At 38.8% G+C, this 25337-nt stretch overlaps 6 protein-coding genes across 7 annotated transcripts; 2 read left to right on the forward strand and 4 right to left on the reverse strand.

Annotated features, from left to right (window-relative positions):
- Nucleotides 1–391: 391 nt before the first annotated feature.
- On the reverse strand, nt 392–1179 carry LOC119992901 (dirigent protein 7-like). The gene has a single exon (XM_038839725.1). It carries the CDS (start codon nt 1122–1124, stop codon nt 546–548), a length of 579 nt encoding a protein of 192 aa, XP_038695653.1. The 5' UTR covers nt 1125–1179; the 3' UTR covers nt 392–545.
- A 1848-nt stretch (nt 1180–3027) lies between these two features.
- LOC119993715 (dirigent protein 22-like) lies at nt 3028–3822 on the reverse strand. The gene has a single exon (XM_038840933.1). The coding sequence runs from the start codon at nt 3779–3781 to the stop codon at nt 3194–3196; it is 588 nt and encodes a 195-aa protein (XP_038696861.1). The 5' UTR covers nt 3782–3822; the 3' UTR covers nt 3028–3193.
- A 1347-nt stretch (nt 3823–5169) lies between these two features.
- Nucleotides 5170–5878, reverse strand: LOC119993532 (dirigent protein 22-like). The gene has a single exon (XM_038840701.1). It carries the CDS (start codon nt 5823–5825, stop codon nt 5238–5240), a length of 588 nt encoding a protein of 195 aa, XP_038696629.1. The 5' UTR covers nt 5826–5878; the 3' UTR covers nt 5170–5237.
- A 2627-nt stretch (nt 5879–8505) lies between these two features.
- LOC119993676 lies at nt 8506–10647 on the forward strand. Its single transcript, XM_038840885.1, has 2 exons — nt 8506–9755; nt 10515–10647. The coding sequence occupies exons 1-2, from the start codon at nt 8543–8545 to the stop codon at nt 10592–10594; spliced, it is 1293 nt and encodes a 430-aa protein (XP_038696813.1). The 5' UTR covers nt 8506–8542; the 3' UTR covers nt 10595–10647.
- A 5839-nt stretch (nt 10648–16486) lies between these two features.
- LOC119992558 (GPI mannosyltransferase 2-like) lies at nt 16487–20643 on the reverse strand. 2 transcript variants are annotated; one of them, XM_038839312.1, is made up of 8 exons: nt 20256–20643; nt 20066–20171; nt 19864–19956; nt 19585–19780; nt 18188–18366; nt 17795–18042; nt 17343–17515; nt 16487–17162 (listed from the first exon to the last, which is right to left on the reverse strand). In XM_038839312.1, the coding sequence occupies exons 1-8, from the start codon at nt 20629–20631 to the stop codon at nt 16995–16997; spliced, it is 1539 nt and encodes a 512-aa protein (XP_038695240.1). In that variant the 5' UTR covers nt 20632–20643; the 3' UTR covers nt 16487–16994. The 2 variants fall into 2 exon arrangements, with proteins under 2 accessions (XP_038695240.1, XP_038695242.1); XM_038839314.1 differs by having other exon boundaries at nt 18188–18362; nt 19581–19780.
- Nucleotides 20644–22723: 2080 nt separating this feature from the next.
- On the forward strand, nt 22724–25248 carry LOC119993300. The gene is made up of 2 exons (XM_038840358.1): nt 22724–23357; nt 24908–25248. Exons 1-2 carry the CDS (start codon nt 22734–22736, stop codon nt 24950–24952), a joined length of 669 nt encoding a protein of 222 aa, XP_038696286.1. The 5' UTR covers nt 22724–22733; the 3' UTR covers nt 24953–25248.
- Nucleotides 25249–25337: the final 89 nt, after the last annotated feature.

Consider the following 25337-nt stretch of genomic DNA (forward strand, 5'->3'; position numbering starts at 1 on the left):
CCCAAGTGAGAGAGTTGCTTCGTTACAGACGGTTCACAGGTCTCGCACAGGGCAACGACCACCCGCCCTTAAGTTGTTAACGAGTAAAAACTTTCAGGAACTCTCTGCTTCTCTCTCTACTCCCCGACCTCTCTTCCCAAAAAGACACCGACTTTCCTCCTCTTTGGGGGAGGTCTCTCCACCCTGAACGGCAGTTGTTTTTTTACCTTTGGTTGAATAAAATTACCTTTCTCTGCTTTCCCTGATATTCCGATCGACCTGTGTTGTTATGCTTTGTTTGGTGTTTCTAGTTGTATTTGAGAAAGGTTCCTTCTTTTGATATGAATGAAATATTGAAAATATTGCCTTGCTAAAGAAAAACAACATAAGGCAAGCCATACCTTGGACACAATGGACAAACTACGTACCCGTAACACAATTTTCTGAAACGACAACTAAAAAAAGAAAGAGATGAGTGAAGCCTATTCTTCCTCAGTTATTCAACATGAAATCATGAACAACTCAAAAGGACCCAAAAAAAAAGTAAAAAAACAACAACAAAAAGGTCAATAATGCAAAACATAACAATCATACTTAACAGTGGCATCTCCTGTTTTCACATCAAACTTAACAGTAGAAGCATGAGCATACCCTCTAGCGAATCGGAAAAGCCCACTGCCACCGATCACCGGCATCTCTCGAACCGGCAACAAAATCGGGTTCCTCCCCAACACGGTTATGGTGCTGCCATTGTACTTTCCTTCACTGAAAGCGAAATTCATAACCATCAAGAAACCAAAATCCTCTTTCGACGCGGACGCATAAAATCCTTGTGCCCTCCCAACTAATTTTGTGCCCAAATCCAGCTCTGTTGTGAGTGGATTGTCGATCATTCGAACCAAACCGAAGCCTGTAAGCGATGTGTTTAGTGGTGGAGGCACCACTTGGACAGCACTTGGGTTTGAACCTGAAAGGATGTCATGCCAATATATGCGGAAGTGGCTTAGTTTTTCTCTCTTGAGACCCAATTCTTTCTTGCTCAATCTTCTCACAAATTGATGGTCTTGATTCTCTGCTATGGCTAAAACAGTGATTAAGGAGAGAAAGATCAATTGGGTTGCTAGAATTGGAAGAAGCCTAGCCATGTTTGGGAATCATGGAAACAACGATTGATGTATCGATTGTGGGATCTTCTGTGCTTATAAACATTTGTTTTGAAGAATTTGGTAAAGAGGTCAACAGTCAACACAATATTGACAATTTGACATTGTTCAAATCGTTTTTACGGGGCTAATGGGAGCTATCATGACTTCTTTACGCATGCAGGCCCAGTGGGTCCACTTACGGGGCCCCTATCATGACTTTGTTACGGTACAGCCCAATCGGTCCATATAGGGGGCCATTAGTTGATACTTTCCCATAATTTATTATATTTTTCCTATGTTTTTGACTTTTGTTAGGCACCGACAGGGTTTTTTTGTATTTTACTAGAAACACAACTAAACTTTGTGGGCAAAAACCTTGTTTATGTGCTTGATGTTTCCTTAAATTCTCGATTATGTCCTTCATGTTTAAAATTTTTTGATTGTGTCCTTGAAGTTTCAATTTGGTGTGGAATTATGTCCCGGTCTATATTTTTCCGGCCAATGATTCTTGAAAGTTGTACATGTGGCACCGGAGCTGCCATGGTGGAATTTACACATATTGAAACATTTTAAATTAAATCAAAATCTTCTACTTTCTTCTTTCAGAAAACCGTTCTCCTCCAACGACGTCATTAGCTTCGTTACTGTCGGATCGAAACCACAAATTCGTCTCTGAAATCGCCCCCTCCCCTTCCTCCAAGACCTCATCGTCGCTGTCAATTAGTTTACAGTCCCCATGCCTCCTAAGATCCGTGCGATTGAGGGAGAGAGATTTGGGTGTGTTGTGGAATAATTGAGTGTGTGAAATTCTCATGTTGATGGGGGTTTTTGTTGGAAATGTGTGTTTCGATGAAAGGAGAAGGTGAGATGCAGAAATAGAAGAAATGCATAACATAAACCCATGATTCTTCTTCCCAACAAGCAAATCAACAAAAGCACCAATTATAAACCCACGATTCTTCTTCCCATTAACCCTCAATACCAACCTAGAAACTCCTCCAAACCTTCCCAATCTTTAACCCCATGAGAGTCCACCATCTCCTCCATTGATCTCCTAAAATCAACACATGTATCCTTTGACTCCATAGCCAAAACCACACTCTCCCTAAATTGAAACCCACATGTGTTTGCTTCTTGAAGGATTGAATTAGTGTCTGAATGGAGTGGAGCACTATCGGAAAACCCTAAATTGGAGCAGAACAAACAATCCTGTGTTGTCTCCTTGGTGCCAAATTGGAGCATAACAAGCCCAAACCAATCTCGTCGTTCTGATCGAAGAAGAAGAAGAGGAATTGACATTTTTTCCAAAAAAATTTTATGGATTGGCTTTTTGATGATGTGGCTTTTAATTTTAAAATGTAAATTAGGTATAAATATCAGTATGTATCTCCGGTGCCACGTGTGAAAGCTCCGACAATCAATAGTTGGAAAATTCAAAATTGGGACAGAATTGGAAAAGTTTGGAAACATCAATGATATAATTAACAAATTTTAAACTTGAAGGACATAATCAAGAAATTGAAGAAACATCAAGGACATAAATAATGATTTAGTCAAACTTTGTGACTACTCTTGGTAAAGTATAGTAGTAAACTTTGAAGCTACGTTTGCTTGCTGCATCGTGCACGCCGCTGAGGCACGTTTGTGAGTTGTTTTTTGTCAGCCCTTTGTGAAGCCCACAATCAGATTTATTATTATTATTTTATATCATCAGATCAAGCCCATTATTTAAATTGGATATTTTGTGGCACATGAGATGCTGATGCTGTTGGGAGCATATTAATTATAGTATATTTTTATTTATCATTGTTGGACGAAGACTTACCAACCTTTTTTTAATCACCCGACAAATTTGTGCTTTGAACGGCTAATAGAGATTTAAACTTGAATCATCAAGTTCACGTGCATAAAAATTTTCACCTGACAACATAATAAATTGCGTCAAATTCTAACACGTGGTGACGACCCTATTAACTTAACAAAACGAAGTTGTAAACATATCAACCTCTCATTTACAGCAAGATCGTATTATTCAGAAAGTGTAAGTGAACCCAAAGTGTACACAAACATCAATAGTGTGACACATAAATATTGTACTCAACTACGGCATCCCCTGTATTAACATCAAATCTATAAGTTCTAGCCTGAACATAACCTCTAGCGAACCGGAAAACGCCGCTTCCTCCGATCACCGGCATCTCTCTAACCTTGGAAAACACCGTATTCCTCCCTAGTATGCTTATAGTGCTACCATTATACTTTCCTTCCATGAAAGCAAAATTCATAACCATCAACAAACCAACTTCTTGTTGAGATGCGGAGGCATAAAACCCTTGGGCCCTCCCGACCAATTTTGAGCCCAATTGAGGCCCTTCGGTTAGTGGGTCGTCGATCATGCTAACAAAACCAAAGCCCGCTACGGATGTATTTGAAGACGGGGCCACTATTGGAACGGAAGTGGGCCTAGGCCCGCTGACGATGTCGTGCCAGTAGACATGGATGTGGCTGAATTGTTCATAGTTGAGCCCAATTAGCTCACGGTTCATGGTTCTCACAAATCCTGGCTCGTCTCCAGTGACCAAAACTACAGCAAAGGAACATACTAGGTAGGAGGCGATGAACTGGGTAGCTAATTTGGAAGAAATAATTGAACCCATCTGTGCCCCTTTTGCAGTTACACTTAATTACTAGCTAGTTTGTGTGTATTTGATGGAACTTGTGGTTTCATATATATAAGTGTGGAGTAGTGTCATTGTAGTTGCTAATTACCAACCCAAAATAGATTTCATCGTTGAGATTTTGGGACCAAAATTAGTCAATAATCTTGATTTGATTCTTTTCATCTAGAATGAGTGAAGAGTTGGGCCAAATGTTGGTGTGTGGCATGGTTTAAATGGTAGTTTTAAGCTTTTTTACTTTTAAGGGGTTTGGTGAGATCTGGAAAAAATAGTATAAAACCAAGAAAGTTGTTTGGATGTTAAGGTTTGGAATCATGTCAACCACTGCAATGATCACATGCCCATCTTGGTCATCAAAGTTGTCGATACTCGATACCACTCGCGAGGGATCAAAATAGTGCCGACAAGTAAAGAAAGTAATACAGATTTTTTAATTATATAGTTTTTGAAATACAGATTATGGATGGAGTTAGGAATTAATATTGGAGTAGATTATTCTAAATAATATTACATTGATCCAATCGAAAAAAAAAATTATGGGTGTTTGGGGGCAACGCCTCAAGAATTTTTTTTTATGGCTATTAACAGTAGTACAGTTACATGAAAGGATATATGAACATTTTCTAAATAAACATAAACAATTTATTCGACAATCTTATAGGCTGCAACCATTAATCAAATACCGACTTGACCACTTAATCGAAGTGTACACTTCAGCTCTTCCTTCATCTTGGCCTAGCTGACACTTGTGTTGCCACGCGGCCTTTTCTTATTGGCAGGGGTATTTTGATAATATCAATATATAATATGCATTGGGCTATAGCTCAGTTCAGTCCCCTTCCCTATGCCCCTGCGAGCACACCAAGTCATATATTGATGTGGTGTACTAGAATTAATGAAACGATATCAATTCAAATACAATTGATGTATTTTTGAAATTTAAATTATAAATTACCTATCTACATTCTCAACTAACCATGTATTATCACCGATCACTCATTATACTATTAATTGTGATACACTACATCAACATATCATATGATATACGAGGACCATTAAATAATTTCTCTAGATTCCTGTCATGCTTAAAAATCACTGACAAGTGCAGTCCCAGATTCCAAGTATGCGTAGATCTAACGCCAATTCTTCTCTCTTTAACTTGAACTTCTTATTTTATTAGCACTGAGTGCACACTTTCTTAGTGGGACTTGTAGGTGATGATGGCTTGCAATGGTGTTGGAAAATGTTGTAATTTTAAACAGATTAATTAGATATATAGCTGATCTGAAAAATAAAATAAAAATCAAAGACTTGGAAACCATTGGAAGAAGTTTACCATTAAATGGCAGACCAACCACCAATGTACGTAGTCAACATAATATCGAGCCGTCCATTGACAAAGAGTGAATAATCTTGAAGAGTAAAGAGACCATCATCAATAGTGCATTACATAAACATTATACTTAACAATGGCATCTCCAGTCGTTTGATTAAACATGTAAGTACTCGCCTGAACATAACCTCTAGCAAATCGGAAAAGCCCACTTCCTCCGATCACCGGCATCTCTCTGACCTTAGAGAAAACTGTATTTCTCCCCAAGATTGTGATAGTACTACCATTGTACTTGCCTTCAATGAAAGCAAAATTCATAGCCATCAACAACCCAACTTCTCCTTGCGCTGCTAATGCATAGAACCCTTGTGCCCTTCCCACCAGTTTTGAGCTCAATTTAGGCCCTAATGTTAACGCATCATCGATCATCGCTATGGCTCCGAAACTGGTCTTGGAGGTTTTGGATGGTGATTTCACTACTGATACTGAAGTGGGGTTTTTGCCACTAATAATGTCGTGCCAATAGAACCGAAAATGGCTGAGCTTCTCCTTCTTGAGACCGATGAGCTTGCGATCTAGGGTTCGAACAAAGTCTTCATTGGTTTCTTCTCCGTTGACTAGGATTGTGACCAAATTTGAAAATAGTGCTAGGAAGATGAGGAATTTGAGAAGAACTGGAGCCCTAGCCATGGTGTCTTTGGTTGGTGGTTGGTGATAATGTCAAAGTTTGAGACATTTAAGCGACATTTAAGCCTTCATATATAATAGTGATCGAGCTGTATGCAACTAGTAATGATTAGGGTTCTCAATATTTTTTTTACATAAATAAATGGTAGCACTACTACATTTTGAAAGGTTGTTGGACCAAACCATGTACCGTGACATTGGGTTTCCAAAAAACTGAAAAAGCCATCATGACATGGGCGATCTTGAGGTGGGGCGATATGGACTGGCTTTCACGCCACTAAATCCCCATATCCTCGTATTTTTTGAAAAAATTATTAGTATTAAATGAGTCACGAACCCATTTAAACCATATCTAGAAAAAATTAGCTGAATAACTATTGGTCCAATTCATCTTAAAATTATATTTTCAGTCCACCATGTCAAAAGAGAGATTAAATAGGTTAGCTATGTTGTCTATAGAGAGTGATTTGAGTAAAGAAAATTGATTACATCAACATAATTAATGATTTTAAGTCTCAAAATAGTAAGAGAGTAATATTTAATACTTATACGACATTTAAATTTTTTTTAAGAAACCCTTTTTAAAATTTCGCTCAATACCCTTGAAAACTCAAATATGTTATTGGACTGAGTAGGGCTGTGCATGGTCCGGTTAACCGGACCGTGGAGGCCAAACCTTCACCAATCCAGAAATTACGGATTTGTATTTTTTGAAACCAAAACCAATCCAAAACCATCAAAACCCGTTACTACGATTAACCGACTAACCGGTTCGGTTTCGGTCCGGTTATGGTTTTTCGTAAATATCTATTTTGTAAGCAAATCTTAAAGGATTGATAAAAATGTTTCAAAAAAAATCTCAAGGAATGATATATATTATATTAATATTTCATAGTTAATCACTTAATCTAATGGTACATAACATTAGTAATTATATATTATATATCAATGATCCATATTTAAAGACATTATAGTATTAAATATTATATATTATATATATCGGTCCGGTCCGGTTAACTGGTGGTTACAAAAATTCCAAACCATATCCGGACCGACTTAACTCGGTTGGTTTCGGTTTTTGAAACCGTTTGACCAATCTCGGTCAACTAACCGGACCGACCGATCCGGTTACCGGTTTTTGGTTTCATTTGCACAACCCTAGGACTGAGTGGCATATACTAAGAGATTTTTGCTTTCATTTGTGGACATTGTTGACGTTCCCACTAATGAGAATATTATAAAGCATGAGTGGCATTGAATCGAAGAGAGAATTCTAGGAATTGAATAAGATGGTAGTATGCTACAAACTATAGCTATAGGAAACTAAAACTTAAAGGTTAATTTTACAATTATTCTTTTGGTACTAATTAATGGTGAGTTGTTGTATGCATGGTGTGACCACGCATATGTTAATTAATTAGCTCCCATTTGACGTTTTCAAACTATTTAGCTGCACTCAAACCTTTAAGAATATTTTCTTGTCGTTTAATCTTCCTTATTGAGACAGTTTCACACTCTTTCTAATTGATGAAAAATGAAAAATATTCCATCAAATATAAATTTCTATAGCCATCCAGCTTAATTTGATCAAGACTTTGATAATAACGATGATCATGACTACTCAACCAACAATTACCTCTATATATTTGAAGCTGATGCAATTAAAGTCTATACAAATTTTGAAATAAATTAAATTAATCTACACTTCAAGTAGTGAAATACTTTCACAGTTTTACAGGATTTCAGATTCCAAAAACAACCGAGTAAATATTGAGGCCAAATAGTTTTTAATCCATTAATGGGCCTTGCGCATCGTGGCACATTGGAAGGCAGACTAGATTAACGGGTCAGCCCATAAGATTGTTGGCGACTCTCAATTGGGCCGCCCAAGAAAATATGTTTTGAATTGGATCAAACGGAGGAGGAGCCATGATCCAGCAATCTTACTCAGATTTTCTTTTACGGGTTTTAATGCTTTCGTTTAATAATTTGCCATGGTTTTCTTTTATGCTTTTGCTGCTTTGACTTTTGAGTGTGTTTTTGGAGCTCTCTGTGGAGCTTGAATGTATGAAAATGGATCTTAAAACATATCTATGCTCTGATAGTTCGATGTGGTAGATCTGGTTTTAGATCTGCAATTTGGCTGACTCGAGCCGGTGAATCTGGAGTTGAACTGGAAATGGTCAACCCTTTCACGCATACATGGCAGTTGCAACTTGCAATATCTTTAAATTTATACGTTCTTGTTTTTGTTGGTGTGCAGGCCATTAATGGATCATTCACGAGCAGTTACGGACAACTTCCATTTGACTTTAAATTTTAAAAGTTTTATAAATAAAAAGGGAATATTTTATTTTCTAAGAACTTCTGAGAAAGCCCATCCATTATTTTTTGTTCAGTTTTATGCCAAATGTTTAGATGAAGTCAAATGATCCATGTGAAATCATGAACCTTATATAATCCATATGAAATCGCGGTGGGTCCATCTGAACTATTTGAAATAGGCGTGATATGTCAGATTGCTCGAGCATAAAAGATCGATACGGATTGAGATAAAACCCAACATAGGTAATTGCTTCATATTTTTTTTGATTACATGAGAAGGGGATGAAGTTGTTCGAATTCGAGACATTTATGAGATACAACTCATATAAGTGTCATCATCTGAGTTACTCGTAGTTCTCCACATAATTACCTCATTAAAATATACATTCCATTGGATGTTAATTAGTTTAAAGACGATGTATTTCAGGGAGAAAATGCAGAGCAAACAAATTAACATACACAAACAATTGGTGCATATTGAGTGCCCTTGTGCGGCTGTGCTAGTAGAAGAAGACGAAAATTCAATGGAAGAGATTCAGCATCCGAGCCATAAAAATCACCGATTGATTCTACGCGAAATGTGGAAAATTGACCGCGCCAACTGCGCTGCGTGTGAGCTCCCCGTCCGCGGCGAAGCCTACGATTGTTTTACGTGCAAGTTTTGCTTACACGAGTGGTGTGCGAAGGAGTTGCCGCAAGAGATCCAACAACACCCTCTTCACCCTTCTCACCCTCTCAATTTGCTATATCAGTCGCCCTATGAAGGATCAGTATTTGGATGCAACGGCTGTAAAGAGAACTGCGGTGGCTTCGTCTACCACTGTGCAGACTGTCAGTTTGATCTGGATGTTGAATGCGCTCTGGATTGTCTCGATATTCTATACAATGATGATCATAGTCACAGTAAGAATAAGACGAAGAAGCAGATCATCAATCACGATAGCCACGATCATCCGCTGACAGAATCTCAAATTTGGAAGAGCGGCCATGATAATGTTCTATGCAGTGGATGCGGATTGTGTATAGACTCTGCTGAAGCCTACAGTTGCAGCCTATGTGATTTTAACCTTCATAAATCATGTGCCGAATTGCCAAACGAGATCAACCTCCTCCATTTTGATGCTAACTTCGTCCTGGTCGTGAAGGATTTCGTTGAAGTTTTGAATACTGGTAGGCCTATAAGCAATGCCTGTAAATGCGATGTGGATGGATTCGTCTATTTTAGAGAGTCAACTGGTACTATGGTGGGTGTTGATTGTGCTTTCTTAAAGCCATCCTTAAAACTCGATGATCAGCTGCATAAGCACCCTCTCACTTTCTTCGAAAAGAAAATTGACGGATTGAAGTGCAATGCTTGTGGAGATCGGTGCTTGGAACAGATCTTTCGTTGCGTCAAGTGTGATTTTAATCTCCATTTCACTTGTGCTCCAGTCTTGCATACCATCAAACACGAATGTCACATGGATCCTCTCACACTCAAGAAAATGGACAACGACGACGAAACAGAGGAAAACTACTGCGATGCTTGTGAGACCACAAGAATCCCAAAACGTCTGGTGTACTATTGTGAACAATGCGATTTTGCTGCTCACATTGATTGCGTCTTATCTGATGATGCAAACTACCAACCAGGGCCCAGCCCGCACCCACATACGCATGGGCCGACTGTAACCAAGGCCCAGAACCGAACCCAAAGGGTTGGCCCGAAAACCTTGGCTGATAGTTTGAGGCAAGCCTCGCGCATATAAGGCACTCGGCTTGCTCCCACTCTACCGATGTGGGACAAGGGAAAGCTCCGGATAACACACCGCATCATTCCCTCCGTCTTCACAACAGCACGTGTCCCACGTGCAGGATTAACACACCTGGGCACATCTCGTGACCCGGGGCGAATCACTCGCCCACCCGTGGGCACATGTACGCCCACACGCGGAAGCGAGTCTTAGCTTCGATACCAAGTTGATGCAAACAAGATATATGTCACAGATAACTTGTTACACCAATAGAGAATCACTCTCAGAATATAATAGGAATCTCTCCTTATCTCACGAAAGTTTCTTATTACAACATTTTATCATAAAACAAAGGGAAATAGCTAGTTTAAATAGAGTTCTCCACCAATATGGCCGTTGCATGATTTGAGCTGGAATTGCATAATACTAGTTAGTGTTGACTCCACTACCTTGAATCAAGCAACGTGTTTTGTTAATGCTCCCCAGGTTCACGCCATTGATGTCTCCATTATCCTCCATCAGCATTGATTCCGGATCTTGTTCCCTAATGGCATCTTGCTGGATTGGGCTTGTGGATTTAGTAACTCTGCCAAGGTGAATAGATTCATGCCAGGTCCATGACCTTTTGCACCATCTGAGGTACAGTTTTTAACCCCCCACAGAACCAATAAGACAAACACCTTGAGGGCTGCAAACTGGACTTTGCTCCGCTAGTGTTTCCCGATCAATTTGCGACGATTAACTATCTAGAAATGTTCAGTTTTATTGCAGTTTCTATAGAGATTCATACATGCAAACATATATTTCAGGTGGTGCCCTCTCCAGGTGAAGGATTATTATTCGATAACCAACCAGAAGAAGAAAGTGATCCACCTGAAGAATATAAAACTACAAAGCTGACAGAATTCGCTTTCTTTGAAAGAGCCGATCGTGATATTGAACACCGTACACAACAATTGGAAGAAGAGAAATCCAGATTACATGAATTATTGAAGGCTAACAAAGATTCCATGGCGGATGGAGATATTGCTTCGTGTTCCAAAACCGTGAAGGAGCATTCAAGTATGTTGGCGAAAATGAAGATGTATAGATCAGTTTTTGAAACTTTGAATAAGAAAACGATGGAATTCAAGAGATTATACGAAGAATTAGAGGTAGCCAAGGCCAATGGTTTGGCAAGATCTGATGCAAACTAGGATTGATTTTTTTTTTTTGGCGGTGGAGTGACAAAAATGGGCTTGCAAAATTTATTTTGATTTTGTGTGTATTTGTTTTTTCAAGTGGATTATGAAATGAAGAAAAAAAAAATTTATAAATTTAAAGAAAATAACTATGATGCAAGTCGAAAACACAAATTTGAGGATAAGCCAATGTTTAGCCTACCTACTGGAATGTACTAGGAAGAAAATTACACTCGAAAAATATTTTTATTAGTGTTGAATGAATCTCATAGAACACTGATAATCTTGAATAAATCGAAAACAAATTTTATAGTAAACAAAACAAGCAAACAATATTAAAGATCATCAATTGGGAAAATGTCCAAAAAAATAATAAGCTAATTTGAAAGTCTTGAACAACGAAATTTGACAAAAATAACAAAAGCCAGCGGCAAATTCGTGTGTGTTGAGTTGTATGTTGTCGTAATGCATCTTTAAATTTTGGATTGTATGCTCCATCTTGTATTTGATGGTTAAGCAATAAAATGCCAAGTTGGTCTAAAAGACTAGAACTCATCATGTATTTTTTATCTTCTAATTTTTTAAAGAAAACAAAATATGAGGTTTGGATAACATTAATTATAATATAACCTTAGTTGTTGGATGATCGTGGTCAGATGTCAGAACTTGGAACAATCAATATAAATATGTTGTCAAAACTTAAAAGCAATTGAAGGGATCGATTCTATCAAGTGAAAATTTCTATCCACTTGAAAACTTTGGCTGCACAAGCTATGGCCACGATTCGCCATGCGAGCCATGACCACCCGCTGGTGCTGTACAGCAACAAGAGAAAAATTCACGGCGCCGTCTGCTACGGATGCAAACTTTGTGTGCGAGGTGAGGCCTATGAATGTGTTTCGTGCAAGTTCTGTCTGCACAAGGCGTGCGTGGAGGAGCTGCCGCCGGTGATCCAACAACACCCTCTTCACCCATCGCATCCTCTCACTCTATTCCACCACTCCCCTTATGGCCCCGCCGGATTCAAATGCCATAACTGTTAAAAGCCTCTCACTCTGTTCCCACATCGGTTGTTGAGGGGCTTGGTGTCTAGCTTATAAGCTTGCCCAAGTCTTCAACTCATTGTCCAGCCTTTTCCATGTGGATGGGTTGGGAACTGCCACGGCCCAAAGGGCCGAGATGGTGGGGAGGCTGGCTCTAGGTTGTGTCATCGTGGGATTTTCAACATGGTATCGAAGCAGATGTGCTCGTCCCCGATAAAAAGTCCACTCGTTGGGCCTTGGGCTTTGATACCCAGTCCACGAGTGCGGGGGAGTGTTAAAAGGGATAAAATCCCACATCGGTTGTTGAGGGGCTTGGTGTCTAGCTTATAAGCTTGCCCAAGTCTTCAACTCATTGTCCAGCCTTTTCCATGTGGATGGGCTGGGAACTGCCACGGCCCAAAGGGCCGAGATGGTGGGCATGCTGGCTCTGGGTTGTGTCATCGTGGGATTTTTTACATGGTATCGAAGCAGGTGTGCTTGTCCCCGATAAAAAGTCCACTCGTTGGGCGTTGGGCTTTGATACCCAGTCCACGAGTGCGAGGGAGTGTTAAAAGGGATAAAATCCCACATCGGTTGTTGAGGGGCTTGGTGTCTAGCTTATAAGCTTGCCCAAGTCTTCAACTCATTGTCCAGCCTTTTCCATGTGGATGGGCTGGGAACTGCCACGGCCCAAAGGGTCGAGATGGTGGGGAGGCTGGCTCTGGGTTGTGCCATCGTGGGATTTTCTACAAGGTATCGAAGCCGGTGTGCTCGTCCCCGATAAAAAGTCCACTCGTTGGGCCTAGGGCTTTGATACCCAGTCCACGAGTGCGGGGGAGTGTTAAAGGGATAAAATCCCACATCGGTTGTTGAGGGGCTTGGTGTCTAGCTTATAAGCTTGCCCAAGTCTTCAACTCATTGTCCAGCCTTTTCCATGTGGATGGGCTGAGAACTGCCACGGCCCAAAGGGCTGAGATGGTGGGGAGGCTGGGTTTGGGTTTGTGCCATCGTGGGATTTTCTAATATGGTATCGGAGCGGGTGTGCGCTCGTCCCCGAAAAGAAGTCCACTCGTTGGGCCTTGGGCATAGATACCCAGTCCACGAGTGCGGGGGAGTGTTAGGACGAAATGTCCCACATCGGGTAAAAACCCATGCGAAGTGCAATATATAAGAGCAAGCCCTTCTCCCTCTTAATAGGCCTTTTACGAGGGAGCCCCAACGGGCTCAGAATTATAATAATAACTGCCAGAATTTGAATCCTACGACGCGTTTTCCTACCACTGCTCGAAATGTCAGTTTTCTCTGGACGTGGAATGCGCCATGGACTGTCTATTTGTCTCAGATATCGATCAGCAGCAGCAGATGATCACCAAACGTGACAAACACCAACATCCTTTGACAAAATTGCTCGATGTTAGGTCCGACGACAACATTGTTTGCAACGGATGCCGCTTACATATTCAGGATTGTGTGGCCTACGCTTGCAGGATCTGTAAGTTTTTCATTCACATATCCTGCTTGGATTTTCCAGAGGAGATGAATATTCTCCATTTTGATAAATCAACACTTTCCTCCTCAATAAGGAGAAGGGTTCTGCGTTTGTAAAGATGATTTCAATGGATTCATGTACATTAGAGGGTCGATGCAAGTGGGTCTTTGTTGTGCTTTCTTGAAACCACAATTGAAAGTCGAAAACCTCCACAAACACCCTCTGGTTTTCATTGAAAAGAAAGTTCGTGGAATCAAGTGTAATGCCTGCGGAGATCGCTGCTATTCCCAGATCTTTCGGTGTGTGGAGTGTAATTTTAATCTGCATTTCAGTTGTGCGCCGGTCGTTAGTACCATCGAACACGAATGTCATATAGATCCTCTCACCCTCAGCTCCAACAGTTTAATTTCTGGATCAAGTCGAATCTTGTCAAAGATTCTAAGTGCCAACCACTCAGCTGAAGCCTGTTTGTTGACAAATAGTCTAGTGCAATTGTGTTTGTCCACTAGTGTCTTTATTTGATAAGTACTTTGACCTATAATTTTGCTACACCAAACCTTCCAAGGACAATCAACTCTCCCTTTGCATACTAGTTGGCATCTGCGCTTATCATTATGCCCATATTTGAGCTGATATCCTCCACTTACAGCATAGTCTTTCACTGCAATCTTGAATTCTTTCAAAGTGCTAAACTGCATCCCTAATTCTAGCCTAACCTCTTTAAACCCCTGATTTGGATTATGAATAGATCCCTTGGGATTTCTTGTAACAGAGACATCAATTTCACTATCATCTGAGTCAATGGGATTTTGTTGATCAAGATCCTCTAACTGTTCAGTCACATAATGTTCTAAGAATTCAGGACCAGAGTCAGTATCAGATGCATCCTCTACAACTACTTCAGGACACCCTTCATCTTGCTCATCAACATGTACAGATTCCTGCGGAACATCCTCCACAACTACTTCAGGAGACTCTTCATCTTGATGCTCAGATTCATGTTGGATATCATGCCCAGATTCTGCCTCTAAACCATGTTCAGACTCATCCTCTTCTTCATGCTCAGAATCAGTCGAAACCTCAACATCAACATCAACATCAACAACTGCTTGAGGATCAGGAATTGGACCTTCATAGAATATTGGTATCTCCACTGGATGCTCAACATATACGTGTACATGATCCTCTCCTTGTGTCAGTTCAATCATTCGAAGAACATCTTGGTCATTCCTAAGAGGTCTTAAACCATCCTTAATACTATGCATTGGCATCAAGAAGCAGCAGTTCCTCATACTATTATACCCAATCTCTCTCAAACATTTCAATATTTCAATCAAAGAAAACCTCTCTGAATTACAATCTTGCCAAGTGCTCACATCCCCTCCAACATATTCCACTTTAGGAGGACTATTCTTATACACTATCTTACCCCCATGATGTACTATCATATTGAAGAGAATAGGAGCCATTAACCTACAATAACAATTGAAGTTCAAAACCTCCACGCCAATCAACCTAAATAATTTTAAAATAAACACTGAAGCATGAAAATAGCAAACAAAAAGCCCTGAAGCCATACCCAGTGTGTTTGATTGCCTAAATACACACCAAGATAGCAAACAAAAAGCCCTAAATGCTCTGAGTTGGATGCAATAGTTGGTTCTAGTTCTAGCTTATCAGTACATACAAGATACGTCACAACAATGAATTTGAACTGAAAACTAATAGAAATTGTTTTCAACGTATCATTATAATAGAACTTGAACAAAAGGTACCATTATACAGAACTTGTTTTAAAGTATCTGACTAATATAGAAAACAGACCTGTTCCTGGTTTACAAAGTGCTTAATGTTATTGATTGGTCCTTTTCAAATGAAAATGGCGATGACAGTTGCACACGGAAACCCAGTTTCAATACAAGATGGACTGCACTTAATTAAAAGAACTATGGTGTTGGAGAGAATAAAGTATGAAAAGAACTTCAAGAGATCTGGAAACCTCTCATTTGTTGATGAAGGAAAATCCTTTCTGAATGCTTTCTGCTAATTCTTTCTTTGCTTTCTCCAAGATTGCTGAACCAGAACGAAATCGAAGCGCCAATGGCGACGATGAACCAGAATGACTGAGAGGGAGAGGGAGATGGAGGCAGATAGAGTCCAACGCGGGATGAAATGACCTAGGTTGCTAACCTCTTCAGGGTTTGTTTTTTTTTTTAGTTTTCTTTTTTCTAATTATTAAAATATTACATGTCACCACGTCAGTAAAATCCACGTCAGCAAAAAACGCTGATCTGTGGCCGCGATTAGCCATGTCAGTAATTTTCGGTAGAAATTGATCGGAAATTGACCGGAATGACCTAATTGGAAAAATTTAATACATTGGGTGGTCTAATTGGAATTTTTTTTGCTTAGGTGACCCAATTGCAAATGACCCTATCTTTGAGTGGTCTATCCGTACTTATCCCCATTTGTGTCTATACGAATAGAGAGCGACGAACAGAATGAATTGTACCTAGGTTTTGCAGATTCAGAACTCAAAATAGTTGGGGTTCTGCCGGAGCTGGAGGAGTCCATTAATTCTCTGGTATCGTATCTGGAACAAGTAGAGACTTGATTATGGTTGTAGTCCATGGGCCAGATGCCCAAATACGGTTGTACTATTCTTAAGTTCCTGGCCTTAATTCTCCCTTTTGTTCTTACTGGGCCACACAATAACTTGTGAGCTTGAATGCAATATAAACAACCAAGCCCATATGCAGATTTAATTTCAAAAGAAGTATGGGCCTCTAGAGGGCCCATGAGTATGGAACCCAAATACCCCATGCATTTTGGCATTTTGCTCATCCAGAATTCAGCCTTTAGTCTAAAGAAAAACCAGAAAGGACTAGGTGAATTCTCTTCTACCACACAATCAAATCTCCAAATCAGGATATTAATATTGCATTTCACTCTACTATCCAGCCGGGTTTAGGTGACAAAAGATGACTAAGATTCTGATTCAATAGTTCATAAGCAAGGTAATGCTTGCAATTTTCTTCTCACACTTCAGAATAATTTAGACAAAACCTCGCCATTCAAAATGAGCCCGAGAGAATACATGAACAAATTAGCTATACCCCAACCAGATCCACTAAACTGTCACCCGCTTCTAGCTGTGTACCCCAATGACAAAACTAGAAACTGACAGAAGGTTTGACAGAACTGATTGAGTTGCATTAGAATCGAAAGCTTTTGAACGGCTCCTTTGACGAGTAATCCAAAGCAACGCCACCTCGATGAAGAAGGGTTTACCAATCAAGCTTCCAAGTTCTGGCAGTAGGACAGGAAAGGATTTTTGAGCAGCTGAGTTGCCATGTTCTGTACATGCCTAAAGCTTGCTTGAGAAGCAATATTGACAAGCAAGAAACTACTCCCACAGCATATCAAGTGAAAGGGTAAAAGTTTGAGAACAGCAAACTGCCCAGAAGAATGTATGCTGTGCAGTATACCGAAATCACATATCCCCATCTCTTACCAGAACCAGCAATTTTTGTTATATACGATGCAAACCAATAAAGAGGGGGACTAGCAGATAGGAAACGCGTTGCAACCTGTAAATGAACAATCAATTACTAGCTTTCACTAACTCGAAACAGAGAAAACATAATCAGAGTAATTAGGCAGAAGCTGCTGACAGATTTTATGATCATATTCCTTTCATAAAGGCATAAACTATTAAAAAAAAAAGAGTACTAAGAAAAGCTGTAAGGGGCAACAAACCAGAGACTAACCTGCACATGCATCATGAAAAATGCTGTGGCCGCCATGAATGCCAAATGTAAAATAAATGGGAGAATGGAAACAGACAAGAAACTGGGCTTTCCTAGTGCTCTTTGTTCCACTGAGCGTGTGACTGGATCAGTTTCCTCAATCACTTGCTTCCTCTGTCTAAGGTTGTGATACTCTGTGTACGCAGAAATAAGCCTCAATATTTTGTCCACACCATAATCAAAAAACATAAAACAGTTCTCTACAGGTTGTATAAAATGGTAGTACTACTTAATTGAAAGCCATAGTGAAGATGGAATGCAAAAAAAAAAAAAAAAAGGTGTGTATCAACTAAACCAGTCTAACCATACAGCTGATGACTTAAATAAAAAGAAATTTTCATGCACTATATTATCCATACAACACACAAATTTGTGTAAACTGGGGTGTTAACCAACTGCTGTTTTGAACCTACCTCTCTTCTTGGATGGAGAATTGCTAGAGAGGCTAGCAACTTGTGACGACTGCATTGAATTTGAAGAATAAAACAAAGCCATAGATTCTTTTTCCTCATCAGAAGCTCGAAAACCCAGTGAGAAAACAATTTTGGGACGTAACTTTACATAACTGACAATGGAACAAAGTGCCAAAGTCAATATTGGGGATGCAAGTAGAAAGTTTGGTAGCTGTTTCAATTGAAAATATTTCAAGAAGCCAACTCCCCTGAAAAAGGCAAAGGAAAGATGAGTAAGATAATGCCAAAAACAGGACTACTATTGGGGAGGAAAGGAACAAAACTCCCAGTTGCAGGGGAACAACCCGACTCACTGGGTTGCAAATCAATACAGGTAGTTAGAGGCAGACATACCAATAGTGACTTTGTATATAGCTGTACAGTAATGGTACACTTGCCTTGCACCAAGGTCTCATTTCATCAAGAGATCTTCCACGGCAGATATTGAAGTATCCATATGCTTGAAAGGAAATGAATGGAATAAAGATACATATACAACGCAGTGCTCCAGTAACGAGAACCTGCATTGCTGACTAGAACAAAAGTAACAAATTGCTTAGATAAAATCTTCTACCGCTCACAACTGTATAAGGAATGGAACTTTTTTACAGCATATGCATTCAAAATGAAAAAGAAATAGCCACTTCATGCTACCACCTTACTGCCAAATACCAATTCAAAGATCACCAGGAAAAATTATATTTATGGAACCCCAAGGGTGCATGTCTAGCATGGTGTATGCACATATGTTAGTGAACAAAAGTACAAAACTGAATTCAAGAAACAAGAATAAGCACAAAATCTAAAAGCATGAAGAATTACATTGAAATCAAGATATTTAGTCAAGCCTTCTAAGTAAACAGAAACTCTCCCCTCACAAGAAAGTAGGTTGCAATTTCAAACTTCTAGCTATGGCAGCAGGGTGTATCCTATGGGCTAGTCTAGAGCCAAAGAAAAAAGAAAGGAAAAGAGGAATTTTGAACCCTAAATTGAGAAAAAAAAAATTACTAGAGACAGAGGTGAGCATTTTCAGAGTGTTTAGAGGGTTGATCATACTGGCAAGAAAATACCACAAGGTAAAAGATAAAGATAAGGTGATGCTAATTTGCGATCTCATATTACACTTCTGGAAAATGTCTGAAAGTGTAAGAATCAAATCATAGCTTTAATTGCATAGATGATTAAAAGAAATCGAGAAAGTGTAAACCATCAAAAGGGAATAAAAACTTATGAAGTAAGAGAATAGTCACTGCTATTACATGAAAACTATGGTAGGTTGCCACTAGATACTATGTTAAGGTGCCACTAAATGTTGTATCTGTTACAGATATATACATATGTAACTATTATTCCCGTGGACTAAAAGAGGAGTACAAAAGCGGATCAATATTTTTGTAAACTTTTAACTGCAATCACATTTTGCAGATTTTCATTGACTTAATACAGGGAGAGCATTTTACTTCTCTTTTAATCGGACAAATCAGCATAAAGAAAGCTTGATGGGTGGATCTTGATGGAAAATCAACTAGCAACATGACCAAGTGTTTTCTACATGAATGATGAAAGCTAAGTCTTCCCCTAACATAAATGCAGTATGCAGCATAAAATGGGATACAACTATGAATTCACAAAAGCACAAACATAAAAGATTGACGTACTTTCATGTTCAAGCCGACCGCAATTTCTATATTAATAGACAAAGATGCTTGACCATAACTAAAACATGCCAGTTACATAAAATAAATACCTACACAAGCATTCTTTTTTTGGAATACAGCATCATAAGCCTGATGCAAGGTCTGAAAACAGAAATAACCAGCGTTAAGCACTCCATTGGATCTTGCACAACCAGAGAGAGCAAACCAAAAAACAGCAATACTATTTGCACCGGATACTAGATGGTACACTCCCCCAACCGAAAACAGCGCATACAAACTCTCTGAATATCTGCATAGCAAATGACCAATAGAGTTGTTAATTAAGCTCATCTGCAACATCAAATCAAGCTACAAGGACACGAGAAAGCTTACATTGATGAATAAAATATAGAAGCTGGGTTGAAGCAAAACAAAATTGAGGACCGAAATGCAGCTTCAGAGTCCTTCAGAATGACAACTGAAAGTCTGTTTGAGTGACAAAGTCAAGAACTACAACCAAACAAATATATATATATATATATATATATATATATATATATATATATATATATATATATAATCCAACAAAACTCACCTGTAGAAATAAACAGCAGCGAGTACAAAAGCGACATTGCTAACTACATAGCCAGAGAACCCCAATACCGCCCGAAATCCAATAAGCGGAACCAGCCACGCAAACACTGAACATTGCCCCCCCAACATTCACAAAACCAAGTTACGATTTAACATTACAAGGACTGGCGAAATCACAAGGACAAGCTAACCTGTGCGAGAGAGAAGCGAAATGCAAAGAGGAAGGAGGGGAAGGAACGCGTAGGACTGCTCGTACTCGTAGCCACATTGGGCGATACGAACGAAGTAAACGCTGTCCCAAACGATGCAGCTTTCGACGGCGGAGGCCAGACCCGGGAGCAGTGGTAGCCTTTGGGGCTCCGACGGAGAATCGATTAGGCAGCTAGGGTTTAAGGTAGCGGAGGTGTCGTAGGGGCTGAAGAGGGAACGCCAGAGGACGATCAGGGCCAAAACAATAAGTCTGGAGATGATTGCCGATTTCAGTACGAGAGTTTGGTGCGAATTCATCACGCTCGCGGTCCTCATCATTGCTTCAATTACACCAGATTTTGCCATTTTGGAGCTCATTTTAGGCAATAATGGCCGCCTCTCTCCATACTCCGATGGTGACTTGTCTTTGTCCGGTTCATTTCCAGGACCGGACCGGCCAAACCGGAATTGATTGTGGGCTGGACAAGTGGTAGATAATGGCCAAGAAGGCCCAATATGGGGCCTGTGGAAACTGGATTTAGTCTGAAAAGGGCCTCAGCAAGTGGGCGGGGACAGCAAGACCCATATTGGGACATATATTGAAGGGAAAATTGGAGGTTGGTACTTAAAGTGGTGACTTTTGGACATATTATATAAATCCACCAAAAAAATTATTAGACACTTATAGAATGTTCAATTATATTTTTATCCTACCTATCCCTATTATTCCCATGAAACTTAAATGTTCAATAATTTTTTTGGCGAACCTATTATATATCCAAAAATCACTACTTGGATACAGGCTTGAAATTTTCTCTTATTAAAATGATTCAAATCTGATTCGAATTTATGTGGAAGAAATCTTGATTAATCCAACAACATTGACGAGATAATGAAAAAACATGTAACGCAAACACGGTATAGAAATTGTCTATCAACACCTTTGTAACATTCCAAGGGGCATTCCCTATAGAAATAATATTAAAGATTATCTCCACCATTCTAGAAGAAAAATATCACTATCTTTTTTTAAGTTATTTTTCAACGAAAAATTCCGCAATCTTAGTTGGTCTCATTTACATGTTATATGGCCTAAGCCATAGGGTTTTTCTTCTTCTTTGACTCTTTTCAATATTATAAATTCTTAATAGCAAGATGAGTCATTTCATGCACTCTCTATGTTATCCATGTGAAACATGAAAATCCCCATTTTACTCACCTTTAATTTTTATTTTTCACTCCCCTACCTACTTATGCCATGGTCCCTCTCCTACTAGATGTAATCCTCCTTCAAACTATGTCATAAAGGTAATTTTTTTGATGCAGTCCTTCGAGATTCAAATGTGGGGAAATTAAGGCCTGGTTGCTTGTGATGAGTTTGACAGTCACTTAGCTTCTCGGTCCTTGTGTGTTCCTACTCCTTCGAACCCTCTATTTGCTGAATGTATTGCTGCTTGGGAGGCCTTGATTTTTGCAAAGTCTATTATCTATCTTTCACTTCAACTGGAAGGAGACTCGTTGATGGTTATTCAAGCTATGAACAGTGTGAATAATGATTTATCATAAGTTGGTTTGTGTGTTAACAATGCTAACGAGTTGATGCTCCATTTCCCTTCCGTTAAATGTTGTCATGTTAAACGAACAGCAAATCAAGCAGATGTATTGGCCAAACATGCCTTCTCTAGTAGTGGTTCCAATGTTTGGTTTGGAGTTGGTCTTGAGTTTCTTTCCTCTGTAATAGTTGAGGATTGTCCTCCTCGTTCTTCTTAATGAAATTATTTTTTTTAAAAAAAATAATAATTTATTTTCACATTATTAATATTTATTTTTTAGAAAGCGTTCCCGCGATCAACATCCAACAACCATTGAAATATGTGGTTTGAATCATTAATGTTGACTTACCTATTTATTACTATTGATTAGACAACTTAGGGTTCAGACTTCAGCGTGCTTAATTTTTTTAATGTATTTTATGTTTTTATTTTCCAAAAAATAAAAAAAAATCTCGAAATTTAATTACTCGTTTAAAAAAATAAGTAAAACAAGAAAGTAACTAAAATTACTTGAAAATAGAAAAAAAGACATTTTCTATTTTTATTTTTTAAAAATAACCAACTCATGAATATTTGTCTGTCCAGTTTTATCCAAACACAGTTTATTATTTCGATACTGAGTGTTTGTATTTTTTTTTCCTTGAATCATAGTGTCTATTTTCCTTTATTTCGATTTGTAATTTCCCAAATTGAGTCATGATGTCTACTTTCCTTTATTTCGGCTTATAATTTCCTAAATTGTTATAGCTCATTAGCGCCTCTAGGTATAATAACTTTACTTTAATGGATTTGTTGGGACTTATATTTTTTGTTATAAAGAAAACTCATGAATATTAGTCGCTTTCATAGTATATCAAAGATAAATTTCTTTCCAATATATTTTGCTTGACCATAATTTCGTGCCCACCTCAGTACCTTACAATTTACATGACAGATCAAAGCAACCTAAAATCCAACAAAGACCCAAAAAATTTTGACACAATCCGTACATTTCTCCCTCTCGCATTCTCTCTGACCATCTCTCTCTCTAAAATTCATCGATCATCAAGCCTATTAATGGCTACAACCCCGAATTCCCGTCTGGGTTTGACTACTCTGTTTCTCATCCTCATCTTTATCGCCGCAACATCTGCAACGTCCGTCTCCGACGCCGACAGACCCACAGTTTTCGAGATCCTTCCTAAATTCGGCCTCCCAAGCGGCCTCTTACCGGACTCTGTCACGAGCTACACACTCCAAGACGACGGAAGTTTCTTCGTCGTTTTGGAGAAGGCTTGTTATATCCAATTCGAGTACTTGGTGTACTACGACAAGGAAATTAGTGGGAAGCTCAGTTACGGGTCCATCTCGGACTTGAAGGGCATTCAGGTCCAGAGATTCTTCTTCTGGCTCGGTGTTGATGAGATCAAGGTGGATTTGCCTCCAAATGATAGTATTTACTTTCAAGTCGGGATCATCAATAAGAAGCTCGATGTTGATCAGTTCAAGACTGTTCATTCTTGCCGCAGAGGCTTGGGCTCCTGTCGCAATTGGTTGAAAGAGGTTCTTGAGGTAATAGTTTTCTTGGGTAATCTTTCTTTGTTTAGTTATCAAGCTTGGTTAATCTGTTGATCATTTTTTGGCTTTTTCTTTTGTTCTTTATTTTAATCTTGGCTTTACTGGATTGCTTATTTGTGGACAAATATTCAGATATACTAACTTTCTTGGTGTAGAATTTTGGTGGGGAGGTCGTTGTTTCTCTTTGCTTCAATCTTTATATATAGACGCAGGTTAGGTAGAAAGGTTGAACTTTATCCTGTTACAATAGCGTGATTTTTGTGCATGTTTTGCTGATCTCTGAATATTCTGATAGATGCAATTTTATGTTATTATGGTTTCTGATGGAGTCAGTAGAAGTAGATAGCAAGTTTTTGTCTTGGCTGAAATTCGTGGGAGGAATAGGTTTCCAGGGCGCCTAAGTGGATTAGATTCGGAGGATGGGCAAGATTAAGCTAAAGAAAATTGTGATAGATGCAATTTTATGTTATTTTGGTTTCTGATGGAGTCAGTAGAGGTAGATAGCAATTTTTTGTCTTGGCTGAAATTCGTGGGAGGAATAGGTTTCCGGGGCTCCTAAGTGGATTAGATTTGGAGGATGGGCAAGATTAAGCTAAAGAAAATTGTGTAAAATGATCATTTGAGGCCAATTTAACAAAGTGAAGAAATAGACAGTACTATTTCAAACATTGTATGGAATATTTAGACTGATCTAGTTTGTTTTTTGTTATCTAAAAGCTGCTTGTGTGTTTGCATTTTGTCTGCATTTCAAATTTTCAATGCTTAAAGCATCTGTTAATGAAATAGTATGATACAAGATACACTGATGAAATAAAATACTGATTACATTTTTTCTCTATACTATTGGTGTTTTGGTCGAGTTGCTCCCAAATTCAGTAAGTTTTTCTAATAGAAACAGATATGTTGAAGAAACTAAGTTATACACTTGGTGATTTAAATGCTATGTTCCATTTATTCATTTTGGTTCAAGTTTGTTGCATCTTGCATCATTGGTACTAGCAGTCTCTCTGTTCTGTTTTGTTTTCGAACTTGTTTGAAGAAACTATTATGGACCAAGAATTGTGATTCTCTATTGTATTATTGTGGAAGCCTAGGGTGACATGATCAGTTATGATCAATGCATAAAAACTGCTGCAACCCAGATTGGGGATTTCTCCAAGTTGATATAATATGGTGCCTTAAGCGATAGCCGAGATTAGGTTCTTCTACTATTGTTTCTCTGAATAATTATTTGACTATCTTTATTTTCAGCCGCTATTGTGGTGTATTATGAGTTCTGTAATTTTCTAACTATTAACCTGTTTGCTTTGCTACCACGCCACAAGATTATTCAATGAATAAAAGAGAAAAGATTATTCAATGAATAAAAGAGAATCATGTATGCGAAACAATTGTGCTTATCAGTTGTTTCGACTTTGTAAATTTATATAATCGTGAACAAATTGATCCTATGTTCCTCACTCATGTTTTTCTTGTTGAAGTCGGATGATGAGTGTTAGCATGATGCCTTAATTTGTTTTTGTCCTTGTTTCATACCGATGCAGCTCCCAGCTCCATTTCATGAAGTCGAGATGCTAGTTACAGAATGAGCCACTCCAAATGTTTTTCCTATTTGCGTACCGGAGAGAAGTTAAGACTTGAGAGCCCTCGCTCTTCAACTTTCCCTTTCCACCTGGGAAGAAAGAAATGTAGTATTTGTACTCTCAGACTCAAATCATGAGTCTAGAAGAGCTTTCTTTACCTAAAGAACTTGTACAAGTAGACTCTGTAAAATGATTAACATGGTGTGTATCTTAAGTGTCTGTATTCTGTGTTTGAAACTTTTGTGTGTTTTGCTTGGACTCATATGAATGCGCAATATTACAGTAAGTAAGCATTTTTCAAACTCTTTTTTTTTTTTTTTGTTTTCAGAATTTGAAGTGCTGATAAGATAAAATGAAGATGCAATCATACTGACCATAATCATCCATGGCG

This window comes from Tripterygium wilfordii, chromosome 23 (assembly GCF_013401445.1).
Source record: "Tripterygium wilfordii isolate XIE 37 chromosome 23, ASM1340144v1, whole genome shotgun sequence".
In the NCBI taxonomy this organism is placed as follows: domain Eukaryota; kingdom Viridiplantae; phylum Streptophyta; class Magnoliopsida; order Celastrales; family Celastraceae; genus Tripterygium; species Tripterygium wilfordii.

Bases quoted from the DNA above. Each gene is read 5' to 3' on its own strand.
- LOC119993532 (XM_038840701.1), bottom strand. From the start codon at position 5,825: ATGGCTAGGGCTCCAGTTCTTCTCAAATTCCTCATCTTCCTAGCACTA.
- LOC119993300 (XM_038840358.1), top strand. From the start codon at position 22,734: ATGACAGATCAAAGCAACCTAAAATCCAACAAAGACCCAAAAAATTTT. The intron at 23,358-24,907 runs GTAATAGTTTTC...ATACCGATGCAG, and splicing joins GGTTGAAAGAGGTTCTTGAG to CTCCCAGCTCCATTTCATGA.
- LOC119992901 (XM_038839725.1), bottom strand. From the start codon at position 1,124: ATGGCTAGGCTTCTTCCAATTCTAGCAACCCAATTGATCTTTCTCTCC.
- LOC119993676 (XM_038840885.1), top strand. From the start codon at position 8,543: ATGTTAATTAGTTTAAAGACGATGTATTTCAGGGAGAAAATGCAGAGC. The intron at 9,756-10,514 runs CTGATGATGCAA...CTTTTGCACCAT, and splicing joins TCACATTGATTGCGTCTTAT to CTGAGGTACAGTTTTTAACC.
- LOC119993715 (XM_038840933.1), bottom strand. From the start codon at position 3,781: ATGGGTTCAATTATTTCTTCCAAATTAGCTACCCAGTTCATCGCCTCC.
- LOC119992558 (XM_038839312.1), bottom strand. From the start codon at position 20,631: ATGAGCTCCAAAATGGCAAAATCTGGTGTAATTGAAGCAATGATGAGG. The intron at 20,172-20,255 runs GTTAGCTTGTCC...GGCAATGTTCAG, and splicing joins TTCGCTTCTCTCTCGCACAG to TGTTTGCGTGGCTGGTTCCG. The intron at 19,781-19,863 runs GTAAGCTTTCTC...TTTGCTATGCAG, and splicing joins TCTATATTTTATTCATCAAT to ATATTCAGAGAGTTTGTATG.